This window comes from Cucurbita maxima, unplaced genomic scaffold (genome assembly GCF_002738345.1).
Source record: "Cucurbita maxima cultivar Rimu unplaced genomic scaffold, Cmax_1.0 Cma_Scf00003, whole genome shotgun sequence".
NCBI classification, from domain to species: domain Eukaryota; kingdom Viridiplantae; phylum Streptophyta; class Magnoliopsida; order Cucurbitales; family Cucurbitaceae; genus Cucurbita; species Cucurbita maxima.
Window position 1 is genome coordinate 3,851,394 of NW_019272019.1, and position 18,568 is coordinate 3,869,961.

At 39.8% G+C, this 18,568-nt stretch overlaps 4 protein-coding genes and 1 long non-coding RNA gene across 9 annotated transcripts in view; 3 read left to right on the top strand and 2 right to left on the bottom strand.

The window, feature by feature from the left end:
• The window catches only part of LOC111477094 (proteasome subunit alpha type-4-like), a 3,010-nt gene extending 480 nt beyond the window's left edge, over positions 1-2,530 (top strand). Inside the window, exons 1-2 of one of the 2 annotated variants that reach the window (XM_023121075.1) lie at positions 50-73; positions 1,498-2,530. In XM_023121075.1, the coding sequence (XP_022976843.1) occupies positions 1,509-2,261 (753 nt within the window). In that variant the 5' untranslated portion in view covers positions 50-73; positions 1,498-1,508 and the 3' untranslated portion in view covers positions 2,262-2,530. Of the gene's footprint in view, positions 1-49; positions 74-1,497 lie in introns of those variants that run through there. The other variant, XM_023121074.1, reaches the window with a different exon arrangement.
• A 188-nt stretch (positions 2,531-2,718) lies between these two features.
• Positions 2,719-6,350, top strand: LOC111477063 (probable inactive leucine-rich repeat receptor kinase XIAO). Its single transcript, XM_023121019.1, has 2 exons — positions 2,719-3,173; positions 4,574-6,350. Exon 2 carries the CDS (start codon positions 4,937-4,939, stop codon positions 6,185-6,187), a length of 1,251 nt encoding a protein of 416 aa, XP_022976787.1. The 5' UTR covers positions 2,719-3,173; positions 4,574-4,936; the 3' UTR covers positions 6,188-6,350.
• Positions 6,351-6,610: 260 nt separating this feature from the next.
• On the bottom strand, positions 6,611-9,552 carry LOC111477128. Its single transcript, XR_002717221.1, has 3 exons — positions 8,303-9,552; positions 6,788-6,871; positions 6,611-6,667 (listed from the first exon to the last, which is right to left on the bottom strand). It is a non-coding gene; the product is annotated as an uncharacterized LOC111477128 (long non-coding RNA).
• Positions 9,553-10,047: 495 nt separating this feature from the next.
• Positions 10,048-11,674, top strand: LOC111477066 (pentatricopeptide repeat-containing protein At3g14580, mitochondrial). Its single transcript, XM_023121023.1, has 2 exons — positions 10,048-10,338; positions 10,583-11,674. Exons 1-2 carry the CDS (start codon positions 10,280-10,282, stop codon positions 11,640-11,642), a joined length of 1,119 nt encoding a protein of 372 aa, XP_022976791.1. The 5' UTR covers positions 10,048-10,279; the 3' UTR covers positions 11,643-11,674.
• A 250-nt stretch (positions 11,675-11,924) lies between these two features.
• On the bottom strand, positions 11,925-18,161 carry LOC111477018 (C2 domain-containing protein At1g53590-like). Of its 4 annotated transcripts, XM_023120944.1 has the most exons (14): positions 17,058-18,161; positions 16,654-16,837; positions 16,438-16,512; positions 16,002-16,145; positions 15,694-15,789; positions 15,461-15,592; positions 15,049-15,201; positions 14,871-14,912; positions 14,636-14,684; positions 13,801-13,893; positions 13,533-13,716; positions 13,310-13,433; positions 12,112-13,155; positions 11,925-12,068 (listed from the first exon to the last, which is right to left on the bottom strand). In XM_023120944.1, the coding sequence occupies exons 2-13, from the start codon at positions 16,768-16,770 to the stop codon at positions 12,121-12,123; spliced, it is 2,244 nt and encodes a 747-aa protein (XP_022976712.1). In that variant the 5' UTR covers positions 16,771-16,837; positions 17,058-18,161; the 3' UTR covers positions 11,925-12,068; positions 12,112-12,120. The 4 variants fall into 4 exon arrangements, with proteins under 4 accessions (XP_022976712.1, XP_022976711.1, XP_022976710.1 ...); XM_023120943.1 differs by having other exon boundaries at positions 11,925-13,155; positions 16,654-16,833; positions 17,058-18,160; XM_023120942.1 differs by having other exon boundaries at positions 11,925-13,155; positions 17,058-18,160.
• Between the last annotated feature and the right edge of the window lie 407 nt (positions 18,162-18,568).

Genomic DNA, 18,568 nt, shown 5'->3' on the forward strand with positions numbered 1-18,568 from the left:
TTTGGGGTTTTTTTTTTTTTTTTTTTTTTTTTTTTAAGTTAGCCAGCGTTTACCTACTTCCAGCATAGTGTAGGTAGAGGGAGAGTGAAATTTTTTTGTATTAGTGGTTAGTATGAGTTGAACATAGCAGTGGAATCTTGAAATGGCGTTTGAGTTTTAAGAGACGTGGGATTTTACGATCCATTTCTTTGTTTTGTTTATGATTTGGGACTAAATTTCTAGGTTTTTAAGAGACGTGGAATGCGGTGTTTGTTGGGAAATGAATGTGGAGATTTCCCCGGCATGTTATCCTTGTTGGATGGATATCGTATGGATCCCTTGGTTGAAGATCAATCAAATGCATGAATGATATAGTGGGAGTTTTTTGAGCCTTTAGCTTTTCTGTTTATAATTGATTCGAAAAGGGTTTTCTAGAGGTGGGTGTGATCGTTTTGATGGGTAAACAAAGCTTTTCTAATTCCTTTATTCGTTTATTTGGCAAAACAAATGCAAATATAGTTGTTATCTCTAACCCTTATTGAAAAGGTCTGTGATTTTATGTGAGATCCCACATCGATTGGGGAGAAAAATCAAACATTCTTTATAAGGGTGTGAAACCTCTCCCTAGCAGACGCATTTTAAAAACCTTGAGGGAAGTCCGAAAGAGAAAGTCCAAAGAGTACATTATCTGCTAGTGGTAGGCTTCGTTGTTACATTTTAGATTCAACTATTTTGAATCTAGAGGTTGGAGAAAATCTAATACATTCTCCACCGAGTCCTCTTTTGGAAATTTCTTTAGTAGTCAATGTGTTCTCTCTATTATTGTCAATGAAGATAGCCTCGAAATTTATCACCCAAGACGGTACAGTTCATTTTATGGATTCAAGACCTGTTGTAGGTTACAAAATGGGGCATCTCCCTAAAATATTGACCCTTGCAAATGTGTCTTTATAAGGTGGAGTTAGAGAACTGGACCATTCATTCATTTTTTATAAGTTCTTCACTGGAGTATGGACTTGTTAAGCTAGACCACTCTGTCCTGTGTCTCTGTAATGTGCACAAATTAATACTGTCGTGCTACCTGTAGTTTTTTTATTCTTCCATTTGGATCATTTTTACTGTATTCTGTTTTGTCCCTATAAGATTCTTAGTTGAAGTTTTCTCTCTAAGAGAGTAGAAATTTGGATCATTGAAGGGGAACAAAAAATTATTCTGTAATATAGAGGGGAAACAAACTGAAGTTATGGGCAAGCAGCAACTCATGGGGATTGGAGGAACCAAACTGAAGTTATTTGGGTGTGGGTGAGAGAGAGAGAGCGAGATCGAGAGGGAGATTTGCAATGTAAATGTAGAAATGTATTTCTAGATCCTCAGATATAATACAATTCATAATGTCTGAAAGTGCTGAAACATATAAAAATATATGAACACATTAAAAAAAAAAAAAACATTGTTGTTTGTCAATCCTCCTGATCTGCCAGATTGTCTATTCTAACTGTCCTGCTCTTTTTGTAACAGGAAAACTAAAAATGTCTCGAAGATATGATAGCCGAACAACAATATTCTCTCCAGAAGGTCGTCTTTACCAGGTTGAATATGCAATGGAGGCAATTGGCAACGCAGGTTCTGCGATTGGGATATTGTCTAAAGATGGAGTTGTTTTGGTAGGTGAAAAGAAGGTCACCTCCAAACTCCTGCAGACCTCAACTTCGACGGAGAAGATGTACAAAATTGATGATCATGTTGCATGTGCTGTGGCTGGGATAATGTCTGATGCAAACATATTAATCAACACTGCAAGAGTTCAAGCCCAGCGATATACTTACGCTTACCAAGAGCCGATGCCTGTTGAGCAACTGGTTCAATCCCTTTGTGATACAAAGCAAGGCTACACTCAGTTTGGTGGTTTACGTCCCTTTGGTGTTTCTTTTCTGTTTGCAGGATGGGATAAAAATTATGGCTTTCAATTATACATGAGCGACCCGAGTGGAAACTATGGTGGTTGGAAGGCTGCTGCAATTGGTGCAAACAATCAGGCAGCACAGTCGATGCTAAAACAGGACTACAAGGATGACATCACTAGGGAAGAGGCCATCCAGCTTGCGCTAAAGGTGCTTAGCAAAACCATGGACAGCACAAGTCTTACTTCAGATAAGCTTGAATTGGCTGAGGTTTTCCTTTCACCTTCTGGAAATGTCAAGTATCAAGTTTGCTCACCCGAGTCGGTGAGCAAGTTATTGGTGAAGTCTGGTTTGACTCAACCGGCTGCTGAGGCTTCCTAAACATGTCTTAGATGTTGAATTACTTCGTCGTGTTTGGTCTGGCATATTTCATGATCTTCATATGACTTGAAGTGACCACTGGTGTTTGGATGTGTTGTTAGGTTGTTGAGTTTATCTTTAAGTTGCACTTTATGAAGTTTATATGTAACCCTGTTAGAAACACCGGTCATTCACTTTACTGTGTGCTACTATCAAGTCATGTTATTACATTGCAATTATTTGTTCCTTTTTATTTGATAACACCTAAAATTGGCCTTATCCTTACATGAAATATACTGTCATTTAGATTACTGATACACCTATGGTGGTCCTTACCCTTTGCCCTTTGTTCAATGGCTTGAGCCTCCTTTTCTCTTATAGAGAGGGAAGTTGTAATAGTCCAAGCCTACCGTTAGCAGATATTGTCCTCTTTGGACTTGTCCTTTCGGGTTTCCCTCAAGGTTTTTTAAATGTTTTTACTAAGGAGAGGTTTCCACCCCTTACAACAAATGCTTCCTTCTTCTCTCCAACCGATGTAGGACCTCACAAAAGCGGTCACAGTCCCTCCTTGACCTAGAAAAAGAGAACGACAGGAGTATAAAGGTAAATTCTCTCAGGCTCACTGCCTTATGTATGCCACAGAGAATGGCAATTCAAGGTATGAGAGAGCAGTTGGATTATTTCCTTCTCATTGTAAATCTAGTATGATTGAAATTCCAAAACTGAAGCATTACATTTTCTGTGGGATTGCTGATTTCTACTCTGTTCTATAATTAAATAACTGAGATTTCATTGTTTCAGTTCCAGATGGCAAAAACCTCCAAAGTTTTCCACATGCAAGTCTCTGCCCATTTGCATCTCAGTCAGAGCATGATGAGGCCAACCGTGGGATCTACACTACCAACACATTCATCCATTACACTCTGATCTCAGGTATGAAAAAACTAGTGCTGATCTTTAACAAATGTTTCTGAATATATAAATTAGTGGAGCATATTTTAACATGCCGGTTTGCATCTCTGTTTCAATATGATATTGTTTGTTTTGGATCTAAGATAACTGATCTAAACATAACTATTGTTCTTGTGCATCAATTTGAGGTGAGATTTTGATAGTATACTCCTAGAAACTACACAAACTGTCTCAACCTTATCATATCATGCTTGTTTGCATTCTAGATAATTGTTTAGCCACTAGAAATGAATGTAGAACTTTGGTCGTACTCGCTGTTTGTTTGTTGATATGAAAAGGGTAACTAAATTTAGATTAAAAAGGGAGAAAAGAAAACTTCACGGATATCATATGTAAATTATAAATGATATGTACCCATGCTTGCAGCCATGTGCAGTAGCCTATGGCACTGTGCTGTCAAGGTTTATGCCTCCTTTTGTCTTTATTTATCCTTGTGCGTTGCCAATGTTCTATGTCTATTGATTTGTCTGACAACTTTGTTTTGATTAACATATTTGCAAATACCAGCTTCCCTCAACAGATCTTCCTTTTCTATGGAAGATCCACTCGGATCTTTGTCATTACATGCCTACAGTCTTGTATCACTCTGCTTTATTTAATTGTTACCATGCTTTTTAAATATTGTTATACATTAGAAACCACTTTTCTATTTGAAGTCATGAATACATTATTTTGTGTCAGTTTCGAGTGCATTGTTGGCTAATTAAAGTCCACTACTATTGTTTTTCTATTTATTAGTCTGTTCTAAAGATCTATAGTTTTATCTTACACTTTGAAAAGCTTTGGGCGACAAACCATTTGTTGATATATGCATAAATGAATTCTTGAAAGAAAGAAAATTGTAACTTCAAAGATTTTTCCTCAAGGTTTTGAAGCGCGTCTACTATGGAGAGGTTTCTACACCCTTATTACAAATATTTTGTTTCCCTCTCCAACCAATGTGAGATCTCATAATCTTCCCCTTTGGGAGACTAGTGTCTGGCATCATTTGTAATAGCTTAAACCCATAGCTAGTATATATGGTCCTCTTTGTGCTTTCCCTTCAAAGACCATCCCCTAAAAGTTTTAAAACATATATACTAAGGAAAAGTTTTCACACCCTTAACATCCCCTAAAAGTTTTAAAACACATACGCTGAGGAAAGGTTTTCACACCCTTAACGAATGTTTCGTTCTCCTCTCCAACCATTATGTGATCTCACAAAAATAATTTCATTTTTTTTTAAGAATAGGAAATTCTTTAATGGAAACATGATTTTAACAATAAAATCATTTGTATAATAGATAAGATCTAGTTTCCTGAATGAATTATGGATTAGAGATTATCTTGTATTGGTGTTCCTATGTCATTTATGGATTTAGGAATATAAGAGATACTTTTGTCTTATAAAAAACTGTCAGTCACATTGTGGTGGTGGAGTCTTGGAGCCTTATCGAACGATCCCTAGTTGGTCGAGGGTGCTCTCATTCTCACTCCTAATAGGTGGAAGAGGCAAAGAAATGAAGTGTAAGTGATAAGTGATATCTCTTTCACAACTTTAGTTCGTGTGTTTTATTTGTATATAGGCATAGCCCATAGTGGACCTGATGTTCATATAAACTACTCATTTCTTTTGGTTCAAATACCACACTTCTAATATATACATACAAACATTTCAAATCCTCTCTCTCTCTCTCTCTCTCAAAATCTCTCCCCCGTTCCCAAATCCTTCTTCCTCTGCTCCAATGGCCGACACTCCCTTTTCTCTCTCTTTCCTCCTCCTCCTCCTCCTTTCTCTCTCTCCTCTTTCCCTTCAATTCCAGGCCAACATCGCCGCCGCCGACCTCCAAGCTCTAAAGGCCATTAGAAACAGTCTCACCGATATCCCCCTCCGTCGGAGCCCTTCCGGTGCTGGATTCTTCTCCACCTGGGACTTCTCTTCCTCAGATCCCTGTTCATTCACCGGCGTCGTCTGCGATCTCGGCAGAGTCACAATTCTCTCCCTTGGCACCGGCCGCTACGACTCGCCTGGACTTGCCGGCTCCCTCCCGCCCGCCATTTCCGACCTCTCTGAGCTCACCCAACTCATCCTCTTCCCTGGCATTGTCACTGGTCCGATCCCACCGCAACTGGGTCGTCTTCGAAACCTCCGTGTCCTCTCTTTGACTAACAATCGTCTCACCGGTGAGATTCCAGCCACCCTCTTCGCTCTCCTCCACCTCCACACTCTTGACATCAGCCATAACCAGCTCTCCGGAATTATTCCGGCGACGCTCACTAAGCTCCCCGAACTCAAAATCCTGATTCTGTCGTCGAACCAATTCTCCGGCGAAATCCCTGTCGACATTTCGTCACCTCTCCTCCACCTGGACTTGAAATCCAACAAATTAAACGGTACTCTCCCGGCGTTGCCGTCGTCTATCCGGTACCTGTCGCTTTCAGAGAACTCGCTGTGGGGCCCTCTTCGCAACGGACTTGATTCTCTATCGGAATTAGTGTATCTCGACTTGAGCGTGAACCGATTCAATGGGCCCATCCCTTTCTCTCTCTTCTCACACCCTTCTCTCTCCTCTCTCCTCCTCCAACGGAACTCTTTCTCCGGAGTGGTCCCGCCGCCGTCGTCCGATTCCACAAGCTCGGTGATGTTTGGCGCCGGATCCGTCGTCGATTTGAGCCACAACAATCTGACCGGAGAGATGCCGGCAATTTTCGCCGGCGCCGAGACGCTGTTCCTGAACAACAACCGCTTCACCGGACCGGTGCCGGCGGAGTACGTGAACAGCGTCAGCAGCGGCAGCACCACCACTCTATATTTACAGCACAATTTCATATCCGAGTTTCCACTGGAACCCGGTACCGTATTGCCGGACACGGCTGCGCTTTGTTTGTCTTATAATTGCATGGATCCGCCGGTGACCGTCCAGTCTTGCCCTGCCAGCGCCGGCGCGCCACTGTCTAGGCCGCCATGGCAGTGTCCTCAGCTAAAAAGTCCATGAATGTAGCTACAACAGATTATAGAATACAGAAATTTTGCTTTTTTTTTTCCTTTTTCTTTTGGGCTTTCTGGGTTATGGTGATTTTCTTTTTCAAGTGGGATCATATGTAATTGTTTCGTTATATTGAATCAAATGAAGATGAACAGTTTATTTTGTCGGTTCAGATCAGACGAACCATGGGAGTTCTTTAACTTCAAAGTCAAGCTTTTGAAGTATAGCAATCAAATTACAACCTCGATGAACCTTAAATTATCAACTTTTGAGACTTATCCATTGAACTGTATTGGAATTAGCGAATACAAAATTTATCAAATACAACATCAAAAGTCTGAAGACTTAGTGAGCATCACAAATCATACAATTGTCATCTCCCTCTCTTCATTTCGTTTTTGAATGACCTTGATGAATGTTTGTTCTTTTTTCGTTGGAGTTCTACCAATAAAGTCAGATGTTCGAGCCTACCTTAGTGGATGAGATTACCTATTTTGGAAAAATGGAAAAGTAAAAGAGAGAGAGGGAATGAATAAATGGAGATGAGAAGAGAAGTGTGAGAAAGAAAGAGACAAAAGTGCAATAAAAGAGGGGAAGTTTGTCACGCACCCAACCGACGCTGCCGTCGCCACCACCAATACCTGTCCGCTCTTTTGTACCGTTGCCTCTTTCCCTTTCCCTTCCGCCTACGCTCTACACAGACAAACAGGGCATTGTTAGTATAAGTTTCATTTTTAGGCTATGCTTTGTGAGACTCTCTCTCTTTTATGTGCAATGGATGGCCAAGATTTGGTGTCTGCACCTGATGTTCCCATGTTCTGATAATAATAAGCAAACTAAATAATTGTGTAGCATTCAATAATGTCATGGAAGGGCAATGTAGAACATCAAAAGGATCCAAGGACCATTATTGAGGAAAGAGAGACATCGAAGGAAACAAACTACATAAAGGCATATAAGGAGTTAAAGAATCACAAACAAACAAAACAAACTGTGTATTGGCATTAGACAAGGATTTAAATAACAAAGCCAGCCTTCCTCATCATCCATCTAGCTAGCTGCACTCGTATTTGAGTTTTGTGAGATCCCACATCAGTTGGAGAAGGGAACGAAACATTTTTTATAAAGGTGTGGAAATCTCTCCTTAGCAGACGCGCTTTAAAAACTTTATGGAGAAGTCTAGAAGGGAAAGCCCAAATAGGACAATATCTGCTAGCGGTGGATTTGGAAACCTCTCCCTAACATACACATTTTAAAACCTTTAAGGGAAGTTCGGAAGGAAAAGTCCAAATAAGACAATATCTGCTAACAGTGGGCTTGAAAGCCTCTCCCTAGCAGACACGTCTTAAAAACCTTAAGGAGAAGTCCATAAGGAAAAGCCTAAGTAGGACAATATCGGTTAGCGGTGGGCTTGAAAACCTCTCCCTAGCAGACAAGTTTTAAAAACCTTAAGGAGAAGTCCAGAAGGAAAAGCCTAAATAGGACAATATCGGCTAGCGATGGGCTTGGAAATCTCTCCTTAGTAGATGCGTTTTAAAAACCTTGAGGGAAAGCTCGAAAGGAAAAATCCAAAAAAGACATTATCTGTTAGCGGTGGGCTTGGAAACACTCTCCCTAACCGACACGTTTTAAAAAGTTCAAAGAGAAGCCCAGAAGGAAAAGCCCAAAGAGTACAATATTTACTAACGGTAGGCTTGAGCTGTTACACTAACCACACCCGACAAGGAAAGGGATAATAGCATTGCATGGTAGGGACACAAGGAATGTAAAGAGAGAAGACACTGCAACACAGAAATCCAGGTAATACTTGAAACGCACAAAATAATGAAAGTGAGAAACAGATAAGGCAGGAAATGCAGACCCATGAGAGCTTCAACAAATGACCATCCCACTTAGCTTTTGATGCACATAAAAAGGCCTTGGCCTTACCCACCCACTCACTCACTGACACCAATCCTAAAAGTTGTTTCTTTAAGCACAATCTTATTCCTCATTCTCCCTCAGTGTTTGTGCTTCTGATCTCTATCTCACAAGGTTTGGTCTACATCTTTGAATCTACGAAAGATGTGCACTTTTTGTAGCCTTTTTGGTTGCTGAATAAACAATCAAGAGGACCACACTGACCTGTCTGCCTCGAAAGCTTACCCCCATGATGCCCCCTTGGTGTGCCTCTAGCCATGGAACCACATGTTGGGGAAGCCTACAAAACTAAACACTGCAATCTTCATCAAATAATTGAAAGAGTCAAATTATGAGAAGACATTCCAAAGAAACCTCCATGAATAGAAATGTATCATGTTTTAACTTCAAATGTAAAACGTAAAATGATGGCAATAATGTAGAATGCACATTGTTCAATGAGAATTTGAGTATTTTTCTACTTTGGTCAGGTGAAAGATTTGGTTGGTGGCATGATTCTCGAGGATTTATGCATTTTCTCGAGGATCTCTCTCATGTTAGGAAGATTTGAGTTGGACTCCTAAGTGAGTGAAAGTGAAGAACATATCGCCATCAACTTTATAGTTCTAAAACACGTCTGTTAGGGAGAGGTTTTCACACCCTTATAAGGAATGTTTCGTTCTCCTCTCTAACTGATGTGAGATCACCCCCTTGGGGATTCAGTGTCCTCATTGACACACCACTCAGTGTCTGCCTTTGATATCATTTGTAACAGCCCAAACCCTCCGCTAGCAGATATTGTCTATTTTGGCTCATACGTATTGTCATCGGCCTCACGGTTTTAAGATGGATCTGTTAGGGAGATGTTTCTATACCCTTATAAAGAATGTTTCATTCTCCTCTCCAATCGAGAATTCATAGCATTTCTCCACATGAACAATTTACTCTCAGCTATCATAATCCATAGGCAACTTATCAATGTCTTTTAGAGACATGTTTAAAGAAATGAAGGTAGAGTGATGCAAAGGCAAGAATTTTACCAAACAAGTTAATCATCATTTCAAATTCTAAATTCTGAATGAAAAGATGATTAAACTGTGAAAGTGACTTGAACTTCCTGCTAACTGGCAGAAGAAAACGACAGCAAAATGTAGAAGAGCACCTAAATAATTCGCTATTAAAGTCTACATGCATAATAGAAGTAGATGATCGATGGCTACCTGTAATAGCTGCGTTGAAGAGGAACCACCACAGGCCAAACCTACATCCCAATGGCCCGAAGCCTAGCAGCATGGAAGATTCAAACAAGATCTTATAATTTTAAGCCCGACCAAAGAACATTACAAAGTAAAATGAGCTAACTGGCTCAGATTGTTCTTGCTGTAAGACCCTGCATGTAGATGTAGGATTTATCTTTGACATATGGGATGCCCACCACGTTTCAAGCAATTGGGGAATGAGTCGATTGGAGAGGAGAATGTGTGCCAACGATAACACTGGATGTGCACAAGCCCACCGCTAGTAGATATTGTCCTCTTTAGAATTTTCCTTTTGGGCTTCCCGTCTGTTAAGGAAAGGTTTCCATACTCTTATAAAGGGTGTTTCGTTCTCCTCCCCAACCGATGCGGGATATCACATTGGATCTCAATAAGGGGTGGATTGTGAGATCTCACACCGGTTGTGAAGGAGAACAACCTCCCTTTAGTAAACGCGTTTTAAAAACCTTGCGGGAAAGCCTGAATGGAAAAGCCTAAAGAGGACCATATGTACTAGCGGTGGGTTTGGGCTGTTACACCTAATCTTCTGTGTACTATGTACGTAATGATATCACTAAAACGATCACCTTACTCTATACATCCTCCAAGAATGTGCTTCTTCTACACTCTTAGATCGTCCCATTAGGAGCAATAATCATAAAACAGAGTCCCCCTTCAAGCTAATATAAGTGAATCAAGTATAGAACAGACAAGAAACAAAGGGCTTCAATAGTAAGTTGAGATACTGACCAGGTGAAGCGAGTTGAGCGCAGCGGAAAGCAGACCCCCAAGAGCAATGCAACGAACACCCTCTAAGCGAGGATTCAAAGTGGGTATAAAGACAGGGTTCTCGTAGCCCAAACAGAGACGGCCGCCGTCGCCTTTACCCCAAGCCGACGTCAAACGAACCGCCATTCCCGCGGATTTCTTCAATACCGCCACCGAGATGGGCGGAGGAACCTCTGCCGCTGTACAGAATCCGGTTACCTTTCTTCTAGATCTATGGTAACCTAGCCGTGGGGCCCTCTTCAATTTTAAATAAATTACTTTCACTGGGAGCAATTCCGAGGCATTTCCTTCACCGTTTCCCTTTCTCTCTTCCAATGGTTTTACCTTCACAACGATTCGCTCAACTCTCTGTGCTGAACTCCATCTTTTCTTCATCATCTTCTTCGATTCCTCTTCGTCTTCCTTTTTCTTCATTCTCTTTCTCCACTTCCCCTAAACAACCCTCTGCTTTTCCGCACAGGCTTAGCCATAGAGATTGGTTGTCTCCCAATGAAGTCATCAAAATCATCCAACAAATCAGGGATCCTCCCGCTGTGCTCGCGTTCATCCACCAATGGTCCAATCGCAAGGACTACAAACCCAACAAAGAAATCTACACTCTGGTTGTGTCCAGGCTTGCGGAGGGGTGTTTGTTTGATGATATTGAAACAGTGATGCTGAGAATAAAAGCCGAGAGGAATTTTCGGTTGTCCGATGAGTTTTTCTACCATGTTATCAAGATTTATGGCAATGTTGCTGGGCGTATAGGTAAAGCGATTGAAACCCTTTTCGATATGCCTAATTATAACTGCTGGCCGAGTGTTAAAACCTTTAATTTTGTGCTTAATTTGCTTGTTTCGGCGAAGATGTTTGACGTTGTTCATGAGGTGTATATGGGTGCTCCTAAGTTGGGGATTGAGATTGATGCTTGTTGTCTTAATATACTCATCAAAGGGTTGTGTGAGAGTGGGAATTTCAATGCTGCACTCAAGGTGTTCGATGAATTTCCTCAACAAAAGTGTAGGCCAAATGTAAGAACATTCTCAACGCTTATGCATGCATTGTGTGACAATGGTGAACTAGAGAGAGCATCTGAGCTTTTCTCTAAAATGGAAAACGAAGGTGTTTGTCCAGATACTATAACGTTTAACATATTGATTTCGGGTCTTAGAAAGCAGAAGAGGATTGAAGAGGCCATAGAACTTTTGGAGAGAATGAAGCTTAAAGGCTGCTACCCCAATGCAGGGACTTATCAAGAGGTTTTGTATGGCCTGCTCGACTCGGGTAGGTTGATCGAGGCAAAGGATTGTATGCGTCGGATGATTTTGGATGGTATGGACCCAAGCTTTGTTTCTTATAAGAAATTGTTGTCTGGGTTATGCAAGAAGAACTTGACTGAGGATGTTGATTGGGTTCTAAAGCAGATGGTTATGCAAGGTTTCATCCCGAAAATGGAGATGTGGAAAGCGATTTTACGCTGTACGTTAGCAGGAAATGAAGATTACAGTGATGCCACTGGTAAAGTAATCGAAAAATTGTGATGCAATGATGTTCATCTCGGTATAACTGAAAATCAAGCCGTTTGACAACTGATAAACTGAAACGAACACGAGTACAAGATTGAAGAATCGGGTAATGTTATGGACACAAGTTCATCAACACTTCCCAACTTAGCTGCTAATACTGACGAGCAAATGAGTTGAAAGTTTCTTAACACATCCTCGCTGCCAGTCTCGACCGAATGCTTGTTGCAGCTGAGACGCCGAATGTTCCCGTCGAATCAAATTCAAGAGAGATTGAGTTATTTTCTGGTGGCAGACCACTGCACAAATAGCTTCTTAATTTCTATAAACATTGCATGTTTACGGGTAACAACATCACTTTACAGGAATTCTGTTTACAAATTCTCAAACTTCTACAAGTTTTTCACATCCTTTTACCTACAAACTCTTACCATTTTTCAACTGTCTGCCATCTCCTGAACTTTGTTTCACTGAGTAAAGGTTTTTGAAGTTTGAATCATTTGTCACCGTTGATTCCATGTTTATCGTCCTTGTCATCTTCGATCTTTTCCGAGCGAAGCGCTGCAGTGCTCTTATCTGATGATTGATCACTGTACTCCACACTGTTACTTGAACCAGTGGGCAGCACATCTTCCTTCTTAAAGGAATTGTTGTTCTGAGGAGCTAAGGTTGTGTCTTCAGGGATAACTGGAATTCCTCTAATTGTCGTTGGGCTGCAAGCAGCTGGTGCGTCAGGTTCATCATCAGAAGACTCTGATTCTACTGCAGGATCTCTCGGTGAACCAATTTGGAATTTCCTTGACCCTTTGCGTGAAAATGCATGTTTAATACTGCGAGCAGATTTCTCAGCCTGTCTGAAAATGCTCTTTGCCATGCCTTTCACATTTCCACCCCTTCCTGGACTCTCTATATCACTACCGTCGTTGCTCGACTTCCCTTCTTTTGATACTTTATCCGAAGTAGTCCCGGAAACGTTATTTACAAGAATAACCTTCACGCCTCCATCGACATTTGTCGCCCTAACATTTGCATACTGGGGGGATCTAGCAGACTCTACTAAACTTCCTGATCGATCCTCATCCCGAGGACTCCGGTGAAAAACTGAACTCAGCTTTCTCAGTCCCCTGCGAACTGATAACTTTCGATGTTTTTCCTCAGGATTATCATCAGTACTGCTAGAATCATTGTTACAGGATTTTATCTCACCACTGCTCATAGATTCATTAGGCTCCCTACGGATTTCGGTATCAAGCTGCCGACTTCGTCCCTTCCGAGGCTCCCAAGTTTTTGAAACTTCGATTCCTGGACGGTGGACCCATATTCCTGTCTCCTTCTGCCCTTCAACGTTGATGGGCTCAAAATTGTCGATCCCTCTTCGAGGCTCCACTAATACTGACGAGTTCGAATCCTTACCGTTCTTGGTCTCGCTCCTAGGGGAATCCTTATCATCCTTGGTAGTCTCACTCCTAGGGGAATCCTTATGAGGCTCTTCCACATTCAAGGTTTCTCTTTGAAATGGATACTCTTCCACCTAAAGTAGTATTACAAATCAATAAAAGAAAGCAACCATTTTCCAATAAAACTAAATTTGAAGGACCCTTGCTTAGGCAACACAACCTCGGCTTATTAACACCGGCAGGGGACAAGAGAAAATGAAACATGGAAGGGAAGGGAAGGGAAGGGACCTTCTTTCTATCTTCAAAAACAGTGATTCCCAGATGCAATCGCCCCATTTTAATGTTTTCAAGAGGCAACCATATATCATGTCGTTTACCATCCCTCAGGTCCGCAATGTTGACAGAGCAATTTCTGCAAATAGAATATTAGATCTCGTTTAAGCTCTGGTGTCGAGATCAAATTTTGCAACGAATCGAATATATCATAGAAGTTACAAATTTGAAGACAGACCCAAGTATGTCGTCGACAAACGTGTCCTTGTCACGGACTTCAATAGCAAGCACATTTTCTGACTCCCAGGTGACAATTGGGATCTTGAACTCCTCGTGCCACTGTGGAGACAGTGTTTTCCTTTGAATTTTGGTTCTGAATCTGTAAGGACCCAGTTGACCTTTTACATACGGATCAGCCAGACCTGAAAGAAAGCTTCAATTGTAAGCCAAATTCACCAGTCATGTAAGAAAATCATGAGGGGAAGAATGACTTGGAAGCACCGAACCATTTAGATCAGATGGTTTCATGTTTGCTCCTTCAACAACTTCGACTATGACATAGGCGATTGGTTCCTTCACGTTTACGGAGAACCAATTTTCTGGAAATATAAGGTCATGGACAAGTAGAAAGATCCATCAACATCAAAAAAAAAATATGTATTCACTTGAGAACGTTTTGTTTTCGAAAACTAACAAACATCATGTATAATAAGATTATGCATATTGAGAACGGAACTTAACCATCTTCGTAGAAATTCTTCAAACAAATTACACATAGCCCCTACCTCTGTAGACAGAAATTTTTGAGAACCATAAAAGCTTAGTTAGATCATATTTCTCACTCTAACAAGCTTAGTTAGAACATATTTCTCACTCTAACCGTCCAAGCCCACCTCCAACAGATATTGTTTTCTTTGGGCATTTCCTTTAATGGCTTCTCCTCAAGGCTTTAAAATGCATCTACTAAGGAGAGGTTTCTACACCTATATAAGGAATGTTTCGTTTCCCTCTCCAACTGAGGTGGAATGGGATCTCACACCCACATTGACAACAGGTTATTGGCAGGTGATCAACGTTCAATACTGCAATCAATTATCAATATGAATCGTTGCAAGCTAGCTATGTAAACCATGTGACATCCGCATCAAAGCGTTTCAACCATTTCAGAAAAGGAGAATTACACGAAGTATCCTCATCACAGCACAAGGCTGTAACTTTTTTTAAGCACTCTGCTTGACATGATAATAAGAAAAAACTAAAATAAGCATGAAGGCATGTGCAGAGATAGCATTGTTTCTATTCGATAGGTTGTGATTGACTATTCTTCAAAAAATGAAGTACCTGGCTGTGGTGAAATGAACTTCTCCATGTCAACAACCAACATATTGGGCTGAAAAGATTAAGAAAATTCAAAACTTAGGTAAACATTGTTGAAAAACATCTGTAATAACAGTAAATCTGAACATAATTGTACACAATTTGATAAGGGCCTTCACAATTTTCTTTATTACAAAATGAATGAAATGAACAAAGTAAGACTAAAGGTGGCATCAAGAATCAAAACCTAGAACTTAACCTCAACAAGTGTCTGCTCAAAGGCAATGGACAAAAGCTTATCCTGATAAAACGAAACCAAAAAAGACAAACGACAGTACTTAGCCCGAGAATAAGACGATGCAAGCAGTAAAGCGAAGTTTAGCCAGCATGAAGAGAACCTGAGGGAAACCAAAGAAAAAGTAAATGAAGTATAATACCAGCCATCCAGCAATCCCTGGAAGTTCAGTAACATCAAGACCATGCGTAAAGATAGGTTTGACGGTCATCTGAAAGTACGGAGGCTCAGCAAAACATAACCGTATTCGGCCGAGGTAGGGCCAATCCCGAAGGAACTTAACACCAACCAGAACCTTGAGAGGGAACATGAAGTGTGATTATTAGAAGGAACATGCAAATAACGCAAATCAATATGTAGAACAGAATTCTTAGAAGGAAAGAACACAATTATACAGACATGGAAACTGAAAAAAGAAATCAGCACTTGAACTCTTCTACTTTTCGACTCACGATATCAAAGATCACACATGCAGAATTTGAACGCTTCTACTTTTCGACTCACAAATAGCATCCCGAACTACACCATTACAGACATCACAACAATTTGGGTACCTTTCCTTCCACATGCAGGCCTGTAAGATGCAACTTTGCCCACATTCCAAATCCTAGTCTTTTCCTTAGCTTCACACCAAGTATTGCACTCATGTCATCAGCTGTAAGAAAGTTCATTCCTAACTCCAGTACCTGTGATTAATTCCTTCCAATCTGATTAAACTCAAAACTGAATAAGACAATATATGCGCACGCGTGTGCGTAACGTGCAATTATGTGTATGAAATGCCTACCAAATGGTCGTCCTCGCTAGGCTCACGAAGCACCCTCATTTCAGTAAACATAGGCGGGTTTCTCCCCAAATATAGATGCTGAACCACAGCCTTCTTCTGCAATCATACACTCGTCATCAAAAATCTGTACCAACGTAAAATTATGATTACCAAGCAATGAGAAGAAATCATGTCCTGGTATATTCTCGCAACTCTCAAGTTTTCTGAATGCATCCATGGAGGTTTGATATTGTAAACACACTGAATTGCTCAAATTCATTGTATCGATCAAATAAACGGGTATATAAAGTAACAGATTGGGATCATACAGCAGTCCATGGTTTGTACTTCTCCAAGAACCAAGGAATGATAGGGAGGAGAATCTTCTGAGAAGCAATATGCTCCATACATATAGGCCAAATCTTTTCAACCGCATGGTTTAACCACCTGACTGTTTCAGAATCCGTAAGAACCTGAAGTAGAAGAGAACTCACATTTGATTTAGATAAAAATGAAACAATTGGATTAAAAAAATGTAACGGCCTAAGCCCACCGCTAGCAGATATTGTCCTCTTTGGACTTTGCCTCTCGGGCTTCCTTTAAGGTTTTTAAAGGCATCTGCTAGGAAGAGGTTTCCACTTCTGTTCTCCATTCTCCACCCCAACCAATGTGGAAACTCACAAAAAGAATGGGTGGATATCTCAATTTCTCAGTAAATAAACCTTTGTTTATGAGTTCTATCTAAGAAAAGGAAAGAAATTATACCCTTCTCTGGTTAGCTTGCTTTCTCTCCTGGAATTGCAATTTCCTCCTTAGTTTCAAAAAGAACCGCTCGTGCACCTTTCAAGAAGAACACTAGAAGTTCATTAAGGAAAAGAGGAAGATTCAATCCCATAAGAAACTGAAGCTTCAGAGAATTATCCAGATTCCAAAGAATCTAAGAACAATTATCTGATGAAGAACAGACATGGGTAAAATTACCAGATAGAGATAGATGAGGGAGATGAAATATGCAGCAAGATGGCAGCAATTGAAGGCGGAAAGTAGCCAGAGAAGAAAAAGGACGAATCCCACATGAATCATAATCGAAACCTCCATTAGAATCAATCTTTCATCAAATCCCACTTTAAGATTCAAAGGAAAAGATGATCTTCCTTAACACTTCCTGTACCGACAAACAACATTCTATAGGATCAGGTTACCAAATCCACTTTCCTTTTTCTAAAATGGGCTCCACCAGATTCAAAAGCAGAAGAACAAAATAATAATAATAATAATAATCAATTCCTTAAGGAAAGCCAGAAGATTAAAGTAAAAAGAATCGATGATTTGTAACATCTCTAATCCAAATTAGAACAAAAAGGAAAGCGCAAATCCATACTTACACTAAAAATCGCCAATAAGAACCAAATCGCCGCATGGAAACCTCTTCAATAAGAACAAACGAATCGAATCCCAAACATTAAGTGACGGGACAGGTTCTGAAATCTTCTATTCAACATTCCTCTCGACAGTGAAAACGGTGCCGTAGGGGCGAAGAAACCGTCGATTAGAGATAAGGAATTGGAGCAGTTGAAAGTTGAGAGTAAGTTACTAAGTTTCAGCTTGAATCTTCAAGCAACGTGTCCGATACGTGTCGGCATCGGAAGAGAAGACAAATATAACGATTTCAAGCTGCCGCAGAACTAACCTGGATCTTCTTCCTCCCTAATTGAATCAAAAAACGCTCACCGATTGCTCCATTAAAGCATTTTTCTGGGATTGAAATAAGCCCTTTGAAGAAGAACGTACCAAGCAACTCAAGATCTATCGCATATCCAAATATTTCTGTGTGGGGAGAAAGAATTGATTTAAACGTACTTCAATGAATCGAATAAGAGAATAAACAATGAAATCGATAATTTTCAACTAAAAAAACAAAATGGAATTTAAGAAACGGATTAAATTCCACTCGGGCTTCGAGGGATTGAAATTCTGAAACGGGAAAAGGAACAACAGCCTAGTCAATTCTATGAATTGAAAATAATTGCAGTTGAAACAGTTCATTAGAAACATAAATGGCATTGTCCTCTTCCCAATTTGTGACGTTGACTTAAATAAATTCATTTAAATTTTATATAATTTATCACTAATTTATAGACACAGTAAGATCCCATATGAGTAATTTCTCTCAACTACATATTGATCGGGATCTAATTTGCAGTTATACTCACAAAGCTACGGAGACACTGTGAGATCCCATATGAGAACGAAGTATTTCTTATAAAAATGTAAAAATCTCTCTTGAACGTAATGGGTCAAAACGGACGAACAATATCTTCTAACGATGGACTTGGACTATTACCGATTTTTTAAACTTTCAATTTCCAGAGAAATAATAGCTATCGTGTTCGTGTTAAGATTCGAATGACGTTAACCTATAAAATTATATTTTAAATTGTGAGGGAACAAATGAGGTCTCTAAAGTCTAGGCGTATAATATGGAATTATGAAAGAATAAAGAAAAGATATTATTCCATTGGAAACCAATAAGAAGGCAACCTAATATAAATAAGTCAAAACCCAACCAGTAATCCATATTTCATATCTCAAGTCACGCATCTCAGGGGATAGAGTGTCGGCCAATCAGCTGCCAAGCTTAAGCCAGCTCATTTCATATTTTAATTATAAATTTAATTTCATTATAAAGTTAACATAATAATAATTGAGACTTTTTAAAAAATTTAATTATGACTTTACACTTCAATAATTTAATTATTGAAATACCCTAAGTTTTTTTATTTAAAAAAACTATTAAACTTTTCAAAATTTTCAATATCTTTTTTTTTTTTTTTTTATAACTTTCAAAATAATTACCTTCTACTTAAAAAAATATATATATTTTAATTTAAAAAGT